At 41.0% G+C, this 23,127-nt stretch overlaps 1 protein-coding gene across 6 annotated transcripts in view; it reads left to right on the top strand.

Moving 5' to 3' along the window:
- The window catches only part of DOK5 (docking protein 5), a 42,358-nt gene that overhangs the window by 18,578 nt on the left and 653 nt on the right, over window positions 1-23,127 (top strand). For 2 of the 6 annotated variants that reach the window (XM_054081862.1, XM_054081867.1), the window contains exons 2-8: window positions 1,520-1,627; window positions 11,420-11,534; window positions 11,613-11,753; window positions 12,491-12,680; window positions 13,646-13,781; window positions 20,063-20,125; window positions 20,346-20,466. In XM_054081862.1, the coding sequence (XP_053937837.1) occupies window positions 1,520-1,627; window positions 11,420-11,534; window positions 11,613-11,753; window positions 12,491-12,680; window positions 13,646-13,781; window positions 20,063-20,125; window positions 20,346-20,466 (874 nt within the window). The remainder of the gene's footprint in view (window positions 1-1,519; window positions 1,628-11,419; window positions 11,535-11,612; window positions 11,754-12,490; window positions 12,681-13,645; window positions 13,782-20,062; window positions 20,126-20,345; window positions 20,467-23,127) is intronic. The other 4 variants (XM_054081863.1, XM_054081866.1, XM_009558728.2 and 1 more) reach the window with 4 other exon arrangements.

Raw genomic sequence — 23,127 nt, 5'->3', positions numbered from 1 at the left:
ATTTTTGAATAATTCAATTCAAAACCTTGCATTAAACGGAACGGGTTGAGTGGCCAATAAGCTGGAAAATTGGACGAAAATCTTGATGGATTCAGCTGGTGCCTGGCATCAGAGCAACATGGCCATATGCTCAATACTTCTGCAGCCAAGTGGGCCAGGAGCGTGAGTGCCCACGGACCAGGCACAACAATAAAGCTTGGGGGAATAATACGATTCCCTGGACATCTTTATAGTAACAGCTAGAAGCTGGTGAAAGAAGCACAGCTTCTTTCTTCTTTTCTTGACATCTGGTCAACTCACAATCATTTTTGGGGACAGAAATAAAGTCATGCCTACTTTCTGTGGACATAATTGTTTTGTGCCGAGTAAAAAAATAATTGTTTTGTGCCTTGATGAGTTTAGAAACTCATGAGTTTAGAAACTCCTCAAGGGTTCAGAGACTGGAGTTGTCTTGCCTGCTGGTTACCTGTTGGGTGCTGGCTTAGCTGGAGGCAGTGAGGTGATTAAATAGGTCTCCTCTGTGGTGACTTCAGTGAATTTGGGCTGCACTGGAGCTCTGCCGGAGCTGTGAACAATTTGATAATGGCTGACCAGATTTTTTTTCTTTGAAATCGCACTTATTTTAGTGGTGATTTTGTTTTATTTCTAGCTTACCAGGTGTTACTTTGGAATTACTGATTAAATGTAGGCTGTGAACAGTTGGCAAGGCTTATAATTCTTTCCTTCTATACAGCAAGTGTGTTATCTAAGCCGAGAGGTATGGTTTTGCATGTAAGAGGATGGTAGAAAGAGCACCACAGTTACAGAATAGGTGGGAAGATTGCAAGAAATGGGGGCAGAAATTTGAGAGGTTAAGTAGCTTAATGCTGCAGATGGAAAAGGTGGGGTTTTTTTCAACAACTCTGCACAGACAGTCTGCCTCAAATGACTTGAATTTAAATTCAACTGGACCTTGAAAGCAAAATACCAGTTGTCAGAACGGTCCTGGGTTCTACAGTTAAATGGTCTATCGTTCCATTACCCAGTAATTCAGTTCCTTCTCCCTTATGTATCTTCATTTACCCTTATACATAGATTATACACTCACAGTTTCATCTCTTACTTGTGTGAAAGAGGGTCTGTTCCTACGTTCCTACCAGTCTGCTCAAGCTTTCTTCGTGTCTGCCTTAAGCACACAGGACTGGATCCGGTTACAAATCCACATGGAAAAGTGTGTCACTTTATTTTAAATAAGCTGTTTCCTAGAAAGTCTGCATTTGCAAGTATAATTACAGCTCTTTCTTCCTAGCACCTTTCATGCAAGCATGTACTGTCTTCATAAGAGTTTTTCATTGTATCATAATTCGAAATAAATAAGACATAACTATCTATTAACTTGATTTTTATTTTTTCTCGAAGCTACTGAGGGCCATTAATTGTAGCTTCAGAGCAACAGCCGATTTATGAGTTTAACTTCTGTGCAAATATTGGTGATATTCAAGTCATGGGAGATGCCAAGTTTATTCTCTTGTGTTTCCAGATTTACCAGAGATGCTGGTTGGTATTCAAAAAAGCTTCAAGCAAAGGGCCAAAGAGGCTGGAGAAATTCTCAGATGAACGAGCTGCTTACTTTAGATGCTATCACAAGGTAAGACGTGGTTAAATGGCTATTTCTCAAACTCGTTTCTATATACAATCAAGAATAATGTCTGGCGTTGTCATGTACGAATTGGCCTGAACATTGGAACTTTTTTACTGTCGAGGTCCTAAACCCGCTTGTATGTTCCTTCATTCAGTGAAGCAGAGGCAGAGTAAGTGTTCTATTTTCTGCTAACATCTTGCTAAGCTAATGGGAAATTACTTTGTTTTTAAAGATGTCCTTTCCTCTCCTCAGTCCTTCAAAATCAGAGCTGAAACACTTTGCCATGACTACTACTCTTCATAATGCCACTAGCAATCATCCACGGTAATGTGAGTTAAAAAGCTTAGAGGTACCCATCTCACTAGGATTTTGCATTTGTGGGAGGTGGTAGACAGCTACAGATATGAAGGGCAGCATGCAAGTGTTTCTTGCAGTGGTGATGTGAAAAACTTTGCAAAATTCACTGCTATTAATAGAATGAAGTTTTTCCCTCTCATCACTTCTCTGGAGTTATGTGCACATTTCATATTCATCTGAGAATTTACATGTGTAATTCTCCTGTGCGTGGAGATGAGAATAAGAAACTCTTTAATTTATAAGCATTGTTAAAAAAGCTTAATATACAAGAAGATTAGGAATTATTCCTAGCAGTCTGCGAGCACAGCTCTGCTTGAGGCTGATCTGCACTTACTCACTTTGACATACGTTTAGGAGGAAATCTTAAGGGAATGCTGAATCTGAATTCAGCCTTGTTTGTCTGTGTGCTGTGTAATTTGTAATTGATTGATCATAAAACCTGTGGCTGTTTGTAGTAAGTCACGCCCAGAAATAGTTCATTCACATTTATATCAAACAAGTTTCCAAAGTACATTTGGTGTGTGTGGGGGTTGCACAGTGTGTGTAAGACAATTTCTGGCTTTGTGTGAAACATTGCGTTTATATTGGTATGGCTCTGCCCTCTTCCTTTGAGGGTGGATAGAGTGTCTCGGGGTCCGAGTCTTGAGCTGAGTGTGCCTGACATGATCGGTCTGAGCTTCTGTGGTTTCCTGGTGTCTCGGACCTGCTAAGCTAGGCTGCCAGCTCCAATCATTCCAAGCCTTTCCCCTTCCCGTCTGTCTGTGTCAGGTTCCAGGTATGTAGACCCAAATTACGGGATGCTGGGCTGAGGTTTCTGCCAGAAAGCCAATAGTCCTCCTGTATAAAGTGGAGAAATCTCCCTTCCCAGCACGGCGTCAGCCCGGACGCTGTGGATGGGCTTGTAGGGAAGCACTGGAGTGTGGGCAGGCTGGACTGCTGGGCAGCAATCACGCTGCCATTTGTTGGAGCTGCCCTGGGAACGCTGCCATCAGCATTTGTTCTCCACATTTATCACTCCTCTTTGACGCTCTGTAATGAGGCGGTGCTGGCCAAGGAGAGCAGTTTAAATGTGATTGCGCAGGACAGTGGGTTGTCATTTACACAGCGCTGCTATTTGGCAGTGGGGCTCTGCGCTGTCCTCATTTTTTCACTGTGATAGTAAACGAGGCTGTCCTCTACAACTACAGTCATCAGCTACACAAGTTGACCGGTCCTGTTTTAGTTTTAACAGATGTTACTGAAAGGAAGCTAACGAACATTGAATAGCATTTTCTGGCTCTACTGTGTTAACTTACGAAGAGCACAGGTAGATAAAAATGAGTTTCTCTTTTAAATAAGCTTTGTAAATGTATGAAATTCTAAGATGGTGAATGATGCATTTTCTACCAGCGTTAAATATGAGGTGTCAAAAAAGGAGGGTATGTCACTGCTCTTAAAAAAATGATTATACTGATTCTTGTAAAAAGCATAGCTAATTATTAATGAAAAAAATCCAACCAATTCCTTGTCACCTGTTTTTGATGCATAACGTTAACAGGATTTTGGTACTGTAGACATCATCCAGAATTCTAGGCTAGTCATCGCTGCTGTCTTTACACATTTGGTCAGCAAGAGCAGCTGTTGCAATAACAGCTTGATGGTGCGCAGGGGTTTTTCTGTGACTATTCTAATTCTGTCACTCCTGGACAGAAGACTGCTCCTTGCTGTCTCTGACACTAAAGTTAATCCTACAAATGGAACGCCCAGCCCGTCCTGTTAGCATGTCGGATGTCACTGTGTCAAACGCTTGTGCTAATGAATCTGTGAGTGAATGAAGTTGGGTCTGAGAGGTGACACTGGGAGAGGCAAACCTCGCTTACAGATTACCGATACTTCAGAAATACGATTGTTAACTTCCTACCTGGCTTTCAACGTGATTGTCAAATACTGTTGAAAGCACCATCAAATCTGGAAAACTGAGGAGCCCTCGCTCACCCCGTCAATCGCAGGAAAGGTTTAATCCATCATAAAACTCTAAGAGGTAGAAAAAGAAAAGTGATGAATGGACCTAATTTTTTTAATAGCACTTTCCTCCTTCACTGAAGTGTTAAATTGTTTCATTTAGTTGCTTTTTATTTTTCTGTGATGAATTAAAGTTCAAATGTTACTACGGTTTATTAATGGAAAGAGTCTGTCCAGAGCATTTGTTCTTTTGGCACCACGGGTACCAGTCACTGAAGCTGAACTGCTGTGGACTGAGACTGTACAACATCTTTATCCAGTCAAGGTCTCTCCTTTGTCCATTTGAAGTCTGGGTTGCCAGCAACATTTTTGAGGTGTCTCAGTGGTGTTTTGTTGTATTGGGGGGGTCCAATTTGTTTGCATTTGAATGTGTGATGTGTGTGTCATCTTCTCGAGCCCTGCACCAGAGCCTGAATTTTGACCTCTTTGCCATTCAAAGTTCAAAACAGCTAAAGAAATAAGTTTGGTTTGGTTTTTTTTTTTAATAATACTGACCTTTACATACTTTCTAGTCTTAATCTATTTTTTTAATCATGGAAAGGTTAAAGCATCCTAAAATACAAGTCAGCTGAGAACAGTCATCGGTAGCTTATGAAGTGAACTAGAAATTTGCACACACAAAGCAAATTGCTCGCTTAATTCATTTGATCTCACAAGGGAAAGAAAATAATTAGGATTCAGGCTTCAAAATCGAGGCAGAGAGTTGCCTGTCAGGTACCTGTCTCGTTTCCACTTGGTAAATGTAAACAATCAACCAATCAACATTGGTAAATTGTAACATTGATTGGTAAATCAAACAATCAACAAATTACCACATGCTTTAACAAAATGATATTGAAGGAAGGAAGAAATTCTTATTTCCCCAAGTGACTTTTGACTTTGCAATGTGCCAGAAGAATTCTTAATATTCCAATATAAAACCAACTAATTGCATACTGCTGACGGGAATATACTGAATCCTTGAGGAGATCTAAATTTTAATCCGATTGTTTTAATCTTGCCTTGAAACAGCAGAAGTAATTTAAACAGTCTTTCTGTCTAGTTATGAAATAATCCATTTGGAAAATTGAATTGTGTAATTTGTAATTGTTTTCCAGGCTTGCTAATGCAAAACTGTATCGGTAGCAAATTAAATGTTTAAAGTATGACCGCTCCGCTAATAACTGCCTGTTAAACTTTTATTTTAATGAATAATGTTACTTACTATGAATGAAATATCTGGTTTGAAGCTTTCAAAGAATTAAAGTAACTTGTCAGGATGTTTTGGTACCTTCACTCTAATGCCGTACTACGAGGCTCATCGCAAGTCTGTGCGGTAGCTCCGTGCCCTTCCACTTGCAGAGAAGGACAAGTGACATAAAGCTTGTCACCAGAGGTGGTGGATCTCGTGTGTGGCTCCACTGATCCTGTGAGTGAAGGATCAGGCTCTGCGAGTTAAGGTAAAAACTGAATCTCTAAATCTACCAGTTGTTCCTGGCTTTAATTTCTTGGAAAAAGCCATCGTTGGACCCCAGCGGGATGACGGCCAGTGTGTGATTCTGTGTATGAACAGCTGAAAACTAGCACCTAATGATTTTTCCCCACTGAAGAAAGGGAGATACAGGGGAAGTGTTCTGCCTGTGCTCGTTGGGGGGTGGAATTTTTAGGAAGCCAAGACAGAAACTTGAAGTCCTTAGTTAAGATTATAACACAAGATACTTGAAAAGCACTGAATGTTGCAGTTGTGTAGGCAATGAATATACTCCCTTGTGTTGTGCTCTGAAAGACTACCCATATTTGAGAATTATGTACCAATTCAAACATTAGTCTGAATGCTAAAGATCATCGTCGAACTGTGTGTTTGGCATGTTTTTGAACGTCATGGGAGAGATGGAAGGGTTTTTGCCAGAGCGTATCTGGTCAGGGTGAAGCTCTGTCTGCGTGTACCGTCAGCTGGGAAATGAATGATTAATCCTCGCCCCTAGTTCAAGACTCTCTTGCCGCACAGGTCTGGAAGTATTTTAGTTTATAATTTAATGAAATGTATTTCAATTACATGGATTGTCATCTTAACATAAAGGAGACTTGAAAGTATGGGGGAGAGGAGAAGTATGCAAAGGGAGGTCTTTAACACTTAACAAAATATCACTCTTAGTGTGATTTCTCTATAATACTGTCTTAGGTCTGATGTAGTTTACCCAGATTTTTCGAATTAGGTTTATAAGCATACATTACTTATAAATCTCAAACAAATAAAACATATATGAATTAAACTAGCCATGAAAGTGCTATTTTGCAAGAGCCTGGCAGGAGGAGAGTTATTTAAAAATGAAAAAAAAAAAACTCAAAAGAGAACTTCAGCCTCAACTCTTTGCAGGTGTTTGGTGTCTGCTACTGACTCCTTTCCAAAAACGTGTTAGAGGGGGTGTTAGCAGCCTGCCACTTCTTCAGTGTGAATTCAGTGCATATGTGCCAGACAATTGGACCATCTGTTGCACTAGGATGAGCAACAGGAAGGCTATTTAGGCACCTGTGATAATGATGGCATTTTGAAGCACCGTGCTGGGTGACACAGCAGGTCAGGGATCAAGTGAGCTTTGAACAGCTTCTCCCTCAGGGGTGCAGGTGCCCTGTTGAGCTTTGGCAGCAGGAATAGCTTCTTGGCTAAAGCTGGATCTTGCTTGAAGGCACTACTACCATACTGGAATACCTCTGAAAGGTGAAGGAGCACCTTCAGCAGTTCAGTCCCAAAAGGGAAGGAAGGGCAGCTGCTGATTTGACTGTACTTTTGCCAAACAAAAATCGGGCACCACGAGGTTGTGTCCAGGACAGAAGGCATGTGTGAGCTGAGAGACCACATTCAAATGACTCTTCTGCATGATATCATTTCTGCCACTGACTTCAGAAAAAGTACTGGAGTGCCAGATTTTGTCCATCTGTTATTTTCCTTGTGTTTGCTAGGTTTGATATTGAAGAAAATCTTAGTCTGAAACCATCTCGGAAGAGACTGGAATGTGTGCATATTACTGGAGACATTTCGACCTGGGTCAGAGGTCAGAACTGAGAGCTACCTGTCTGTCACACCTCAAAGGGAGATACTTTGATGTCAGCTTGTGCAGTTCCACAGAAGCAAATGCCATCAGGAAATCCTCAGATGCATGTGAAGACTTTCAGACCATGCTCTGCTAAATGCCATTATACAAGAGCTCTCAAGCAGTCAGTGCAGCACAAAATAACCTGAGAGCTGCCAAACGTTGTAGCTAGCATTTCTCCCAGTATAAATAACCTCTTTATTTTCCCCTCAGTTCAGAGCTGAAACATGAGTTATAAAGGATTTGATGATCAATGAAATTAATGACACAATACTATTGATTTCAGTATTTCGTCAAGACATCCCCTAAGGGTTGCAGTCACCTGCGATTTTATTTGACCACGGTGGGAGCGGGGGCCCTCGCAGTGTTTCTGGTACGTGGATGCTGTGCTTTGTGGTGCAGTCAGTCTGCATTCACACAGGGCACAAGGTGATTCCTGGGAACACCTGACTTGTCACGCACCGCTGCAGGATGCGGTCTTATATTAGATCCCTATCCTGTCCATCCTCCGTTATTCCAGCACTCGGACCTGGGGGCGGTGATGAGGAAGGGGCTTAGGATAGAGCCTTATAAACGCAGTGAAAAAAAAAATCCTCATACAATTGTATGTTCAGCGCGTATGTATTCCCCTTTTTCCTTCCTCCCTTCCTTGTACAGCCACTCTGCAGACCCAGGGATCAGCCCATCAGTCTGAGCGGCACTTGCATTAAAATTGCTATCTTCATCTGCTGCCCTTGTGTTGACTTAGGGAGAGTTTTTGCTTAGAGAGGTGAATTGACTGCTGCTTAGTGCCCCAGAAAAGCAAAATAGATGACTGTGAATACTGTGAAGGCAGCAGAGAGATAAATAAATAATATCTTAGATAATTTGCATTGTCTTCTTCATTACACAGTCTGCTTAGAGAGGCAGTACAGTAGTACAAAACAAATGTAGGAGAAGGCATATTCAAATGAAAACAAGTTTTTTTTTTCTGTTCAGAAGGGTGAACTTTGGGATTTCAAGCATGAGCTGATTCTTCTAAAATCTCTATTGGAATATATTACTCTGCAGCTGAGATTACAAAGAAGTACTTTACTGCAGTTACTGGCTTTTGAGAGGAATTTATGATAAGAAGGGGAAAAAAAATATTGCTGTTCTCAGCTCCAAAACAATGATGCTGTTATATTTGAGCTTTTTTTTTCATATTTAGTTGTTTCTAGAGGGGAATGCAGGAGTTGAGAGTTATGCTGTCCTGAGGTCAAGTCTCCCAGCCACCGTGCTTCTGTAAACCTTGAATTTTGCACAACTCCCTAATGGTCCACTGAAGCGACAGTAGAATAAAGCGGCTGTCCTCGCTTAGAGGGAGGAGAAGTGAGATTGTTGGGCTGGAACACAGGATGCCGTGTAACTTTTGGTGAAACTTTTCTTGACTGGGAGATATAAAGAAAGAAAACTCTTTGTTTCAAGACGTGACTGTGGTTTCTCTTATTCTGTGTGCTGGTTAGGTCTCGTGGGGCTGACCAGCTGGTTCTGATGTGAAGCCCTAGATTGGAGGGAGGCTGCAGGTAGATGAGATACCGGTCAGGAGCAAATCTCATTCTCCCTGGCTGGGCTCCGAGGTGACGCAGTCCTAGAGCTGCAGTGTGGATATGATACATAAGCAACAGCATGCAATACTGGGAGCCTTTAGGTGGGTAGGGTGAACTGGAAATTGGAGCCTGGAGGGTACGGGATGTCTTTAGTCATACAGAAATGAGAGGAGATGGGTGATGGATACTCTGTGTCAGGGATGCAGAGACTGCAGGAGTTCCTGCAGGGAAATTAGGCAGTAGCTGCTGCTTACAGGCCTAATGAGGATAAAACAAGAGAACTTGGGGAGTGAACTGTGGTCTCAGGGATGCTGGGGGTGGTGAAAGTAAAATGTACAAAGTTGGAGTTATGGTTAAAAGAAATAGTGATCAGAAATGTCTCTCCTTTAGTGTAGGCAGACAAAGCAAATATTTTAATCTCATCCTTGTGTTCCGAGCAACGTTAAGAACATCTGCTCCCATCTGGCCTGGAGATGCATGATTCAGTCTGAGCACAGGGTCATTAGTGATACTCTTTGGGTTGGTTGGCTGTGTTTTCCTCCTTTCCCAGCCCTCTGCAGTAGCTACCAGTCTCACACATGGTCAAGTGTCCTTTGCCTCCCTCGCTAGGATGTAGAAGCTTCCTGCAGGGGCTGAAATGCCGTGTGCTGCCCATCAGCGGGGGCTGATGGGGCAGATGGAACCCCGGCCAGTTGCTGCTGAACCTCCTGAGTGCTGAAGGCTTTTGGCTCCTGAGCCAGCATGGAGAGGCAGTGTGCTGTTCCCTGACCAGTATAGACCTTCCATGATCTCTCGGCTCTGTCACAGAATCCTCATCACGCTAGACACAATTACTAGGATATCCAGCAGCAGTAGTGTGACATGCGTGATTTTAAGAAACAAGCTTTCCATCACGACAAATCCTAGATAGCTAAATGATTCGTTATCAAAATGTCTGACTGTGTTCTGCCTCTGCTAACTTTTGTATTCGTAGGTACGAAACTTCATTAGCACGTTCACTTGCAGAAAATATAGGTATATTCAGTATAAATGTCAGGATGGTTGCTGGCCTGAATGAAAAACTGTAGCTATAGTTCTTTCCCCATCTTCTATTAGGATTCTTTCTTGACATACGGAAAAAATATATGAGAGTTGAACTCGGCAACTGGCAATTTGTGGTTGACCTGTCATGCGCTGCGCACGATGGGAAATAGGTTGTGACAGATTTGTCATATTTAACAATGAGTTTGTTGGTGTCTTGTTAGCAAAGTTTCCTGGAAGAGTGAAAAATGCTTATGCAAAATTAAGCACAATGAGGATGTCACAGGTTTGACACTTCTCAAAATCTTGAACCTGGAGGCTATAAAAACCTGCGTTCTAAATCTGGCAGCTGTCAAGTTTGGTGTGTTCCCAATGGGATGTTTCTTCCATTATTCCTTCTCCTGTTGCACATAGAGTGAGTTTCCAGACACTGGATGTGTTGCTTGTTTTTATTTGGAGGAGGCATTGCCCACCAGCTCTTTGTTCCTTCCACTCACAGTGCAATTACCTTTTTGGGGCTCTTACTTGGGAACGTGGTTTTGGTTGTCTGTTTCCCTGCTAGAAGAGAATGGGCAATAAATGGGTTCTAAGAAGAAGCTGACTTAGGATAACGTGCTAGAGATGCAGTAGGTGTGCTGGTGGAGCCAAGAAGCTCTAGAGCAGCAGTTTCTGTTGCTGGACCCGGCAGCACTGACACATCTTTGTACTTCTTGAATCTTTTAGATAAGACAATTGCTGCATTTTTTTTGTTTAGTGTTGACACATTTTGATATGAAACTATTCCACAGAGCTAATGAGACCAAAGCAAGGAAGTTTTTAGGTCGTACAGCTTTGGGAAAATGTCTGTTAAATTCCTTCTTTTTCTCTCTCTCTTCAACCCTTGCTATGTAAAACAATCAGTGAAATATTTTCTAATACTGAATATTTAAATATAATTTCCTGATTTCCTGTCAGGGTGCTAGGTTTTGCCTTTAAAATAATTCAAATAATGAAGAATTCTGTCTCATTCAAATTCAGGAATATAATGTGTGGTTGTGAGGGTGAAAAGTGGATGCTAGAAATGTGAAGCAACTGTAGTATGTATTTACAAAGCCGTATACAAGGTAACAGATGCTTGGGGGGGGCTTTTTGTGTGAAAGCTGTTTTTCTAATAATTTTATTGCAAAGAAGCAACAGAAGCCTGTCTCTGCAAGTCTGTGAATCTTTAAAGAGCTAAAAAGCTTTCTAACAAATAAAACTGTGTTGTGTTGTTTTAAATGGCCCATTCTAACAACTACTCAGCTTTCCATAAAAAAAATAATTTAGAGAGCAGCTTTTCACCATTCTTACAGTTTTGTCCTCCGCAGTGAAATGAAACCTGTACTGGACTTGTTCCTCCGTACTAATGAATGATTTTTATCTTCACCTGGTTTTACTTCTGCTACATCAGATTGGTCTTTCTCACGTCCTTCACATAAATATTTCTCAAACTGGAGTAAGCTTTCATTCTCTCTGCCCCTTGGCTAAAATCCAGTTCAGGTGGTGTTGCACTGAAAGTCGAATATAGACAAGAGAGAACTGGAGGGCCTGGTTGCTTTATCCCCGGGGATCTTCAAGTTAATTGTCTAAGGTGATTCATGTCAAGGCTGCATTTCTTTAAGAGCAGTCATAAGCATGCTCATACTCACTGTCCTTTTTTGTCCTTTGTAACTTGATATAATTCTTTTCTCTCCGTCTCCAGTCAATAATGGATATGTATCTTTTCAAGCTTCGAATTAAAACTCTGAATTGTGCTTTTTCAGGTCACAGAGCTCAATAATGTGAAGAATATATTACGAATGCCAAAAAGCACAAAGAAGCATGCTGTTGGGATTTATTTTAATGATGACACCTCCAAAACCTTTGCTTGTGAGTCAGGTGGGTAAAATGCAGCGTACGTTAGAAAACATAAGAACATTAATTGTGAAATTATAGATGTATTATACCTACACACAGATTTTCTGGGCATTTATACAGAACTTGAGGCAGATGAATGGTGCAAGGTGCTTCAGATGGAGTGTCTTGGAACACGAATAAATGACATTAGCCTTGGAGAGCCTGACTTGTTGGCATCTGGAGTAGAGAGGGAGCAGAGTGGTAGGTACATAAATGTTGACCTTTTAAATATTTAATTGCATTATTTTAAATTCGTTAGGACTGTGCATATGAATATCAGAAATAAATTGGTGCTAAATTGTTTTTCCTGAGCCCTCCTGCCTGTTCTGTGAGGGTTTTTCTGTTTGTTTGGGGTTTTTTTGTCTTTTTTTTTTAATGTTACCACAGACAAGTAAGTTAACTAGAATTATTTTGGAATAGCACTTTCCTTTCTCAGGTGAATCCATTGTTCTTGGAGCAACTTTGTTGTGTGTTTTCTTGCCTAATTTCTGTACAATAATTTCAATCTGTGACTGAGGCTCTTTGGCAACATTGTAAAGCAAATAATAAATAGTAGTAATTGCATGCAAAACCTCAGCCCATGGTTACTTCACTTTCCTATGCAAATGAACTAATTATATGCACAAATGCAATTGCAATGTATTTATTCATGAACACAATTTTATTAATTGTTTGCAAATATCAGGATTATGATGGTACAGTTCTCTTCAGTGTCTGAATGCACACAGAAATGGTTGATGCCCTTTGATTGTAGCATTCTGACTGCCCTAAACAGGGAGTATATTGAGTTATTGGAAGGAATTGGGTCTTTGTTTTTTAATTAATTGTTAAAAGTGGAATCAAGATCTTGTATTAGAGATGGGAAATAGGAAATTCCTTTAATGACTTGTGTATTTAATGGGCAGGAATTTTAGACTAACCTTTTGTTTTTCTCCCAGAGAGATTCAATGTGTATTTGATGCCATCCCCTAATTTAGATGTGCATGGGGAATGTACCTTGCAGATAACATTTGAGAATATCTGTCTTTGGGACATCCAGAATCCCAGAGTAAAACTCATCTCTTGGCCATTAAGTGCCCTCCGACGCTATGGGCGGGACCCTTCTTGGTTCACGTTTGAAGCAGGGAGGTAGGTGTATGTTCGCTATGTTGTGTTGTGTTGATTTACGGGTTTTAAGTGGTTCTTCACTGAAACTGGAGTTGAAAACAGTGAGTGCCAAGTTGTTTCCCAAAAGCAAACTAAAGTGATGAAGAAGGGACTCCTTTTTCCACTGATTATATTTCTGTTTTCCATTTATTTGACAAGTGGATTTATAAGAAATTTGAATGAAGTTCCTCGTTTGAGAGATGCTTTTTGTATTGCTCCCTGCAACTCGGTTTTAATGAGCTGAAGTCTTTGTGTGGCTGAAGTTGGAGCATTTGTTTATTGAACTAAACTGTCAAATCCTTTCTAAGGTATATGGATCCACTATTTTAGATAAGCCCATTAAAGATCTAAAAGAGTAAAAGAGAAACAGATCATAGAATTAACTTATCTGGAAAGGAAAGAGGCATTTAAATGTCGGTCCTCCATATTACTTCAGTATTTGGTTCTCTCAGCAGGGGAAAAGGATAGATTTTACTTAGCTGATGATGTGTTAGCCATGATAAGACAATGCGATTAGGATGCTGAGGGTGTGTATTTATTGTTTCAAGTGGAAGACAAAACTCTTCAGAACTCTTTACAGACACTGTTAAAATTCTGAAAGGGGGAAGACAAATTAATCCTACCTGGCATAGATTCAAGATGGGTCAAACTATTAAAACTCTGGGCCTTGCATATGAACTTCTGGAAGTTAAGCAGCTATGCTACATCAGTGGCATTTAGCTGAGTCCCTGTTTGGTGAGAGCAATTCAAGTATGGACTGAAATAGCAAGATTGGACCAGAACTGGTAAGACCCATACTTAAAAGACTTTTAGATAAATTTGTTCCATAATTCAACAACCTTTGTATTCTTACTGTTTGTGTGATAGTGTTTTTAGAGCACCGTGGTTCATGACGACCTGTAAGCTTAAATCTCACGCTTGGATCCCATCTGTTCTTGCTTTGGCAGGATGTGTGACACAGGAGAAGGACTATTCATCTTTCAGACTAGAGATGGGGAAGCAATCTATCAGAAGGTTCACTCTGCTGCTTTGGCCATAGCAGAGCAACACGAGCGCTTGTTGCAGAGCGTGAAAAATTCAATGGTACGGCTGCTCATTATGCTTGCTGTTTCGCACTGGCTACCAATTAATAATATGTTTCTTCAGTGTCGTTATTGCTCTTACTAAGCCAGCAGAATTAAAAATACAGGGCAGTGTCTATAACCACAGTTGCTTTGTAAGAATCCAGACAAGAGGGAAACGTAGTCCTTGATTTTTTGTGTTTGCAAAACTATCAATAAGTGTGAATTTATACAGAGATGATAAGCTCCTGTCAGTGCACATTCCCATTAGGTTCCTTTGATTAATCAGCATCATGAGTTTGTTTGGAAGCTTTTTTCATCAATCTGTTTGCAAAATGTTGTGGCTCATGCTCAGTTTTCCACTTGCTAATTGATGTCTACACTCCAAGGATGACTTGGAAAGAGTCATACAGTTCAGATTGAACTATGGGGGAGGATTAGATATTTGTCTGATTTCTTAGTGGATGTCTGTTTTCTACAAGTGCTGTTTGTATCTAAAACTTGTTTTATGGTGCACACGACTGGTAGGAAATATAGGAGTGTAAGATGCAAAGCTAGCATACAGATTTAGAACAGATAGTGTGGCATCCCCAGAATGAAAAATTATATCTAAGGAAGTCAGTTTTATGGCACTTGCACCTAATGTGTTTCAGGATCTTATTAACTTTAATTTTTTTTTGTGATGTGGACTGAAAAGGAATGTTCTGTTTATCCCATATCACAATCTGTCTCTATACCCCAAGGCTCACAGTCTGACTTTGACAGCAAAATTAGTACCCTGAAGATAACAGGCTTTCTGGAATGTATAAAATGCCCAGAATGGACAGCTATGGAAGAGCTTGGCTATTAAACCCACTCCATTCCAGACAGTAGTAATTGGTTATGGAAAAGATTTATGTCTTCCTCCTGTTGTAAACATAAGCACTGTCGTTATCCCCATCCATGTCTAATCCTTTCAGTAATTCTACTAACAGCTTGGTTTCAGGAATAAGTTTTAGTGATGATTTATCCCAGTATTAACTGAATGATCAGATGGGATGAAACAGAAAATGCCATTACTACTGTAGACACTTAAGCAGAGATGAAGTGGATGTTGAGGGAATGGAACAAATTGTCTTAAGTCCTTGTTTTACTTCTGTTCTTCCACTTTCTTGGATTTGAGGCAGAATGGCACGGTAGGAAAGTTATTTCTCTTAATAACAGTCCAATGAGGAGAAGTGAATGAGGAGAAGAGGACCAATAGGAGACTCTTTCCAAGTGTCCCAACCACTTTGTGGACTTGATAAGTGATTGCTTCATTGTTTATAGAGTAGGTGGGATAACTGAAATGGGAAAGTGAGGAAAATTCAAGTCTGTTTCTTGATGATGTATGTCATGTAATGTCTTTACTTTCAACAGGAAAGAGACTAGTTAGTGTTTTTTTTTAATATATGTATTAATATATATATTGAATATATATACCAGTGTCATATACCCCTTTTCAGTTGATGCTTCTCTGTTAACTTCTGGCTGATGTCTATACTGTGTGATCACTTCTGTAAAGCTTGTGGGAGAGCACGTTATCTGTGAGGATGAAGTACTATCTTGGAGCCTCTTCTTGTGACAGCCTCTGCCCTGTGTCCGTTTACACCACATGCTTTTCCCAGCACTTCCAGGAAGTTCTAGGAAGAACCTGACACTTTGCTTTCTTTCTTTCCATACATTAGAACTAGCGGGTGAATTCTGCAACTGGCTGCTCTGGTATTTTTTTTGTTTCCCAGTAAAATATCATTGCCTTTTGCTGGTTTTGACTTCTGTTTAAAACAAAAAAGTTGACAGTTCTAGTTAGCGAAGGGAATTTTTATTCAAAACTATGCAATTTATCTAAGTTGAGACAGATGGGAAGATGATACAAGTACTCGACAGTAACTAAATTAAGCAGATTAAAATTAACCTAGGCTAAGTCAGCATAACTAGCTAACCTTTGTACCCCACCACCATCAGAAGCAATTGAGTAACCTGTTGAGAGCACAACTTCTCAAAAAACAGAGACAAGTTCAGTAAGAGTAGTGAATAGGCTTACGAGCCTTTCAATATTTGGAGTTGCATTTATGTAATAGCATCTTTAATAGTTGATGTCTGATGCTGTGCTGTAAAATTTCCGTCTTGCAAGTGCCAATACACTCACATCAACAGATGCACAGTTGCTATAGATGTAAATAGGGAGCAGCTGCAGAACCTCTAAAAGCTTTTTCATGAACTCTGTTCAGCCGCAACCCCTAAATCTAATTTTATAGACCCCAGAGTACTAAGGATGAGAATGTATTCCTGGCAAACTGAAAGTCTTGTAATTTAGTAGTAGAATATGATTGTTTCAGATGAGTCGATGTGCCCCTGAATGTGAGTTTCCCAAGACTGTCATAGAAATGTTGTCTGGTTCTGAAATAGTAACACTCAGTGGCTTCTCGGGGGTTCAAGGACAGGCAGATTTAGAAGTTTAGGCAGAGGATGATTAAATCTGTGTAGAACTCAGGTGGCTTGTTTTGCTGATTATAAAATATTTATGAAGTACACCTTTCTTCAGATTGGTTGATTTCATCTGTATTTTTCTTCTACCTTTGAACACTTACAGCTAGGAGTTCATTTTAGATGCTTGCACTTCATTCTCGGCTGTCTATATTGTTTCTGTTTCCAAGAGTTATTTGCACTGTGTGAATTTTCATATTAGTGAAGCTTCAGCTATTATTTACAGAAAGGGTAAACAAAAGCAGAAAGTAGGAGATACTGATGGTGAGAAATTAAGTCTACATTGAATGTCTTCTGTTTACTTCTGTAATTCTGACTGCCGCTACCTCAGTGATATGATTCTCCAAGAGGTGGAGGTGGAATTATGCTACCTCAGGGCTCCAAGAAAAGAAAAAAATAAAGAAAAAAGAGGTGAATGTCCCGTACTGATAGAGTGAAAGAAAACTGCAAATACTGTTGAGAATGTGGGCTGTAATGTGTCTGTCACTCCGTGGCAGTTGCTTTCTTTACATTACAGTATGTTGCTTCAGTTTGCGGCTATGACTGCCTCTGGCTTTTGAAATGCGTGTGGAACATTGATGTGATGGTGGTTCTTCAGTTGGGAACCTCACCCTGGCATGTTCTGTTAATGTACTGTTGCTTTCTGGGGAGGTCTGAGCCTATGCTGACCAGAGGCTGTAACACTTCACAAGTGAGTTTCATTTATTTTCCTGTTCAGTGAGTTCAAAGATCTCTCCCTTTTCTCTTTTAAAGTGAAGAAAGAGCTGGCTTTGCTTAGCGATGCGTGAAGCCTTTCCGGTAATTTGGTAACTCACCTCATCCAACTGTTTCTTTCCTTTCACTTTTGCATTGCCAGACAATGGAAAGAAAATATCTCTTTGAGTTATATTTTCATGTGTATTTGGTTGTCATGGAACTTGAGGGCAGTAGTGCTGTGATTTGACTGCTGTCATTTATGCCTGCTCTCACTTCAGGGAGCTTTAAAAAATGACTTTACAACGTGACATCTCACTAAAGTAATAACAGTGAACTTCCCAGTTTTGGCAGCTAAAACTCAGATGCTTTATAGAAAGAGAGATTAACAACCAGTTGACCAGCAGCCTTCCCTGACTCTTCTTCCCCTCTCAGCAACTCAAGAGTGCACTTGATCCATCTGATGTGCAAGAGATGTGTCCAGGCTGGAGCCTGCTATTATCTCTGGCTATTTCCACAGAGATTCATAATGAAGAGTGGAAATGATGCTTGCTAACATTTGAAATAAGAGGACAATATTGAGCATTAGTGATGCTTGCTAACTTTTGAAATAAGAGGACAATATTGAGTATTAGTGTAAGATGGATAGTAAGAGTAAGCTAGTCAAAACGGCAGCAACGTGTTAGTGCCCTATGATTCCTGAAGTTGGTTTTATTAGTTTACAGTTCTTTAATCTTATTGTAATTAATTTATCAAGTGTTTCTGAGTAACTATCATTCTTACTGATTTTGGTTTGGTGACATGAATCTGCTTTACTACAAGGAAAATCCCTTCAAAACCAAGATCCCAAGGTGAAGGTTTACCTCGTGCAGGTGCTGCAGAATCTTTGAAAATTGCCTTGTCCAGCCCAAGGAAACCAATGAAACCTAATAAAATAATCTTATTTTTCTTTCCTTTTGGATCAACGTTCACAACTAACGGGAGAGAATGTTGATGTATAGAGGGTGGTGGTTAGGTTTTTTTTAATCAGGATTTGTGATTATTTTAAAATGTCAATATTTTAATGCAGCTTTGCCAGTTTGTTAAGATGAGATTCAAGAAAGAAAATACTTTAAATCTCTTTGAGCCCCCAGGACTTCTGGGAACCAACCGCACCCTATTTGACCCAGAGCTGTGTGTTGGCTCAGCAAACTGCCTTAGTAGAGCTCTATATATCTCTCATCTGGGTGAAAGACGTGGCCCAGCAGCTCCCCGGCTACTTTCTGCAAGTACTGCTTCTCCATCCCTTTCCTCTGTGGATCTTTTGTAGCTGTTAGAGCTGCGGGGTGGCTTTGTGTTGTCCTTCACCACTTCTCACATCTTTGAGGCTTCTTTGGTTTAATCCTGACTTACCATAACTTGATCCCAGCCACGTGTGCAGGGAGCTGTGTTTGAACGGCTCTGGGGATCCTGATCGTGTTTCCAGTTTCAGCATTCTCTTCCGCTGGGTGGAAGAGGGTGAGAGGCTATGAATTAGGTGCCTTCCAGTTAACAAATAATTTGTTGTATTAATGATATGCTGAGTTCCACGTCCCACCTGGTGCTCTGCTTGCAGCCTTTGCTCTTGCCTGTTCCAGCAAGGAAGTTCTGACTGGTTTTGACCTGCTTGCAGTGCAGGATGCTTCTGCAGCATCACTCTAGGTCATTATCGAGTTATTCCTACTCTTCCTGTTGCTACTGAGATACAGTAGGTTAATTGTGAGAATGAAATCAATCATCATTAAACTTGCCTTTGCTTGCAGTCTGAGGCGTTTTGATTAAACGCTATGTATTCAGGACATAACATACTAATTCTTATCTCCAGCTGTGGGTTTTTTAATTTTTTCCCCTGCTGATTGAGTTCAGGCAGGGCATCCCTTCTGGCACTTTTTTTTTGTCTTTATCTAATCTTTCTCTAGCTGTGTCTCGTTTCTTTTTTCTCCCTAAATAGCCTATGGCTTTTTTTGCACTCCTCCTGACAGCCAAACTGTTGCTCAAACTGCCTGAGCTTTCTGTCCAACCTGCCAATAAATGGAATCCCCCAAAAAGTATTTCCAGCTGGGAAATGCTATCCTCACAATGCTCTGATGATTTTTACTCCCAGTAAAAGACCCTCTAGTATTTGTTTCCGTGGTTCTGTGATGTGCATGGTGGCTCCGCAAAGGGTTTTGGGGCTCTAGTGAAGGAGCTATAATCAATACACGAGGTGGAGCCTTGCAGGGTGCAGTGATTCACACCCACCTGACACAGAGATGAGCAGCAGCTGATCTAGGTTTGGTTTTGTTTTGCCTTCACATCACAGGCAGTGTCTCCTGTAGAGAGCGGAGTACCTCTAAATAACTTGGAAATGGGTCTCTTTGGATACCGCCAGCCCTCACCCCTTTTTGTGCTTGCTTTGTTTGTTTCGTGTTGCTCCAAACTGTACTGATCTTGTTGTAAAAAGCTCTTTCATCTCAGGTTTTGCGAAACTAAAAGGAAAAAGTTTACCTTCCTGTAAAAAGCTGTCTTTATAAAAGTCAGATGCTGTCTTGCTATGTTTGAACTGATGTTTTCCTGAGCTTTGGAAAGAGTCTTTTAGCTGTGCTGTGAAGCTTAGGATAAAATAAAATTATTTTATCGTATTGCACATACATCCTAATAAATTAATGGGAAAAAATGCCTTAAAGTAGTCAACTGTCATTTATTTTTGTGTTAAGTAGAGTATAATTAATGAGGGGCTGTGATTATGTAAGAGGATGTAGCTGAAGGCCCTGTATGGAGGGGAAGCGTGAGATGGGGCTTCCAGCAGTGCACTGCAGCCTGGACATGCTGTTCTTTCAAGGAATTTAGCTGAAGGATGCAGTTATCTCCTGTGCTGAACTTCTGTGCCATCCAGCTGGACGAATAGAAAATGCTTCAGAAGTAACAAGATCAACTTGCCCTCACCCATGTGAAACCTCTCCAGTCAGGTTCTCGATGTGCAAGGGCTGTATTTGGCTTTGGGAAGTTGCTTTGCTTAGCTGGGAAGACCCTTGGATGGCTTTGGTGCTAAAAGGGGAGCATGCCAGCACTTTCCTGTCTTCCACTGATCCCCAGTTTCTGTTTCAGCTGCTTGAATTAAAACTCCCCTCTGGGAAAGCAGTGGTAGCCCACGACCAGGGAAGTACCAAGGTGAGCTTTGGTGTGCAACAGCAGCGTGACCTCCTAACCCAAGCGTTGTGTGCCCAAGGAGGCTAACCCCTGAGTTAGTTGTCTCTGCTCATGTAGGGTGGACAGGGGGAGAGAGGGTCTGTGCTATCATTACAAGTCCTTGCAGCCAGTGGTCCTGCTATTCTTGGATGATATGCAATAAATACGACTGTCTCCTTCACATCTGCTTACTGCTTTGCAGCTTCAGATGAAAATGAGCGAGCGAGCCGTGTCTCTCAGCACCATGGTGCCCCTGCCCCGCAGTGCCTACTGGCAGCACATCACGCGACAGCACAGCACTGGCCAGCTCTACGGTCTGCAAGGTAAGGCGCTGCGGCGGAAGGAGTCAGGGCACAAATCGGATCATTTGTGCATTGTCAGATTGTCAAATCATTTTGGTGTCTGTTCATCTCACTGATGGCTGATGTTTAGTCTAAGCCAGTTGTCACTGCACTCTGGTTGATGGAGAGAAGGGAGCATCCAGCCTTAAGATGGACAGCTTGGCAGAGGGGTTGTAATCAGGAGGTGCTCTTCTTACTTCCCATTGGAGAGGAATCCGTCATTTGACAAGTTTTCTGACCGTTTCTAAGTAAAGAAGGGGAAATTACTGTTACAGGATGGCCAGTTATCAAAGTTCCCTATCCTTCCTGCTACCAAACTGGTTTTTTTGCCAGACTTGTAATCATTTGGCTCCCTTCTGCTTTGGATGACTGCCTCATGCTAAGAACGATGCAGTTTTCATTATTCATTTTGTATACTTACTAACATTCAACTGAAACAACTGCATCCTTGAAAACAGCTGCATCAGGGAAACAAAAATGGCCACAATAAGTCATTCTAGAAAGCTGTTGCTCGAACAGCTGCAATGCTGCCGCCGTGCATTGCAGTGAGACCTGAAGATGGGCAGGTGTCTTCTCCAAACCCTCTCGCTGCCTTCAGCCCAAGGGGCAGCACAGCTCAGTCCCTTCTTGCTGAAAACGTCCCCAAGGGGCAGAGAGGGAGGAATCCAGATGATCTTTAAGGTCCCTTCCAACCCAAACTATTCTAACTAGTCTATGAATCTCTCCCAGAGGAAGCCTCTACAGCCAGTTGTCCCTCCGTGGTCGCCAAGGGACATCTAGTGGTTACTGAGCGCAGGGGTGGCGAGATGGAAAGGAAGCCCACTGCACTTCTTGCAGGGATGCTGACATGAGCCATCTCTGCCCCTGTGTTTCAGAGTGTGTTTCAACACTGAATCGAATCCCCTGAGGTAAAGTGATAACAGCAGCATCTGCCACGCGCTGGTGTTGCTTTGTGTCTGTTTCCTCAGAGGTCCCTCTGGAGTAGGAGCTGTAGGTGCTTGGTGCCTCTGAGGAGCTCGTCCAAAGTCAGCATCTCGTGGGCAAATGTATTGTTAGTATTTAAAAAAATAAAATAAATAAAAATCCCGAACAAGCAACACCTTGTTTGTATTTGAAAACATGCTTTTCCACTCTGAGCTATGTGGATGGGCTGAGTTAGTGTATGTACGGAAATTAGTGTGGATGAGTTATGAAGTCACGATCAGATATTTTAAAATATCCTGCTTTGAAAAAAAAATTCAAAGTATCTTCTTTCTTTTAGTTTCTTTTCTTTCAGGTAGTAGGAATTTCTCAATGATGATTTGAGAAATTCCATTTCTCAACGATGATTTCTCAGTGATCATAATGAATGATAGATATTTATTGTACTTTTTTTTAAACAAAGGAGGAGATTGTAGAATTTAGCACTTCTAGAACAGAGAACATTGCAAGCTGTGCTTAAAAATTACAGGCATTGGCAACCCTGACATATATAGCTCTATCTAGTGGGAGGTGTCCCTGCCCATGGCAGGGGGGTTGGAACTCTTTAAGGGGGGGTTGGATGATCTTTAAGGTCCCTTCCAACCCAAACTATTCTATGATTCTATGATTCCATTCTGGTCCTCAGCAAATTTTTCAGCAATGGTAAGAGCTAATGTTTTTCATTTTTCCTTTTTTTAACACTAGAGGGGGCAGGCAGCACATGAAAAGCCCCAACTAAACCCAGCAAATGTTTCAGAGGAGGGATGAATAATAAAAGCAGTACTTAAATGCCTGTTCAAATTTGTTCAGTAAATTAGGGCATGGGAAGATGACCTGCTGGTGGCAGCCTGTGGCACACAGGAACAACGCTGCTTGCAGTACTCTTGACAGAATCAGTGGATTTGGCTTACTGTGCCTTACTATAGAGCCCGTTATTAAAACAATAATTCAGCATTGAGTTGACACAAGATAAATAGGCTGTATGGGTAAAAACCACTTATTTTATATCTAGAAAAAATAGCTTGCTTGTTAGACTGGGGAAAAAAAAAAAGGATCCTAGGAGATTGTTGTCATGAGAATGTAGTAAAAGGCTTTGTAAAATAAGTAACCCATGCAGCCGGGATTGTCATTAGGAAAGACACTGAAGTCCTTGTTTCATTCATCAGTTAGGGCTACTGCTTCAGTGGTACCCCAAGCACCTCTAATTACGTTTGTCTGCCAAAATCTTGAAATGCTTCTATTATTATTGGAGAAAGAAATACGAAATAATTGTTACACCAAGTTGTATAGTCCCATACGTATGAAGCTGCATGTTACTCGCTGGATGGTAGAGGCACCTAAAACCTTGTATGCAAAAACTTTCTTCCACCCAAGTTGGAATTTATGGTTACTTTTGTCTCCTTTTATACTGTACAGAAAAGAATTAATGCTAATGTTGTGCATTTTTCCACTTAAAAAAACAAAGTGAGGACTTTGTAAAAGTTCATTTGCTTTGTATAAGTCTGTTCTGAAGGAACCAGGAGAGAAAATCTGAGAGGGAGCAGCAGATTAAGCAGGAATAGGTGTAATTAGGAGGCTATAATCTGTAGTTCACATAGTGCTTTATAAAATGCTGAATAAGATGCCTGAATCTTACTGAATGTTGTTCTACTTTTTCTTTTGCATCCGTCTCACTCCGCAAAG

Source organism: Cuculus canorus, chromosome 16 (assembly GCF_017976375.1).
Source record: "Cuculus canorus isolate bCucCan1 chromosome 16, bCucCan1.pri, whole genome shotgun sequence".
NCBI lineage: Eukaryota > Metazoa > Chordata > Aves > Cuculiformes > Cuculidae > Cuculus > Cuculus canorus.
The sequence above is the reverse complement of the archived record's forward strand: the minus strand, read 5'-3'. Positions and strand labels throughout refer to the sequence as shown.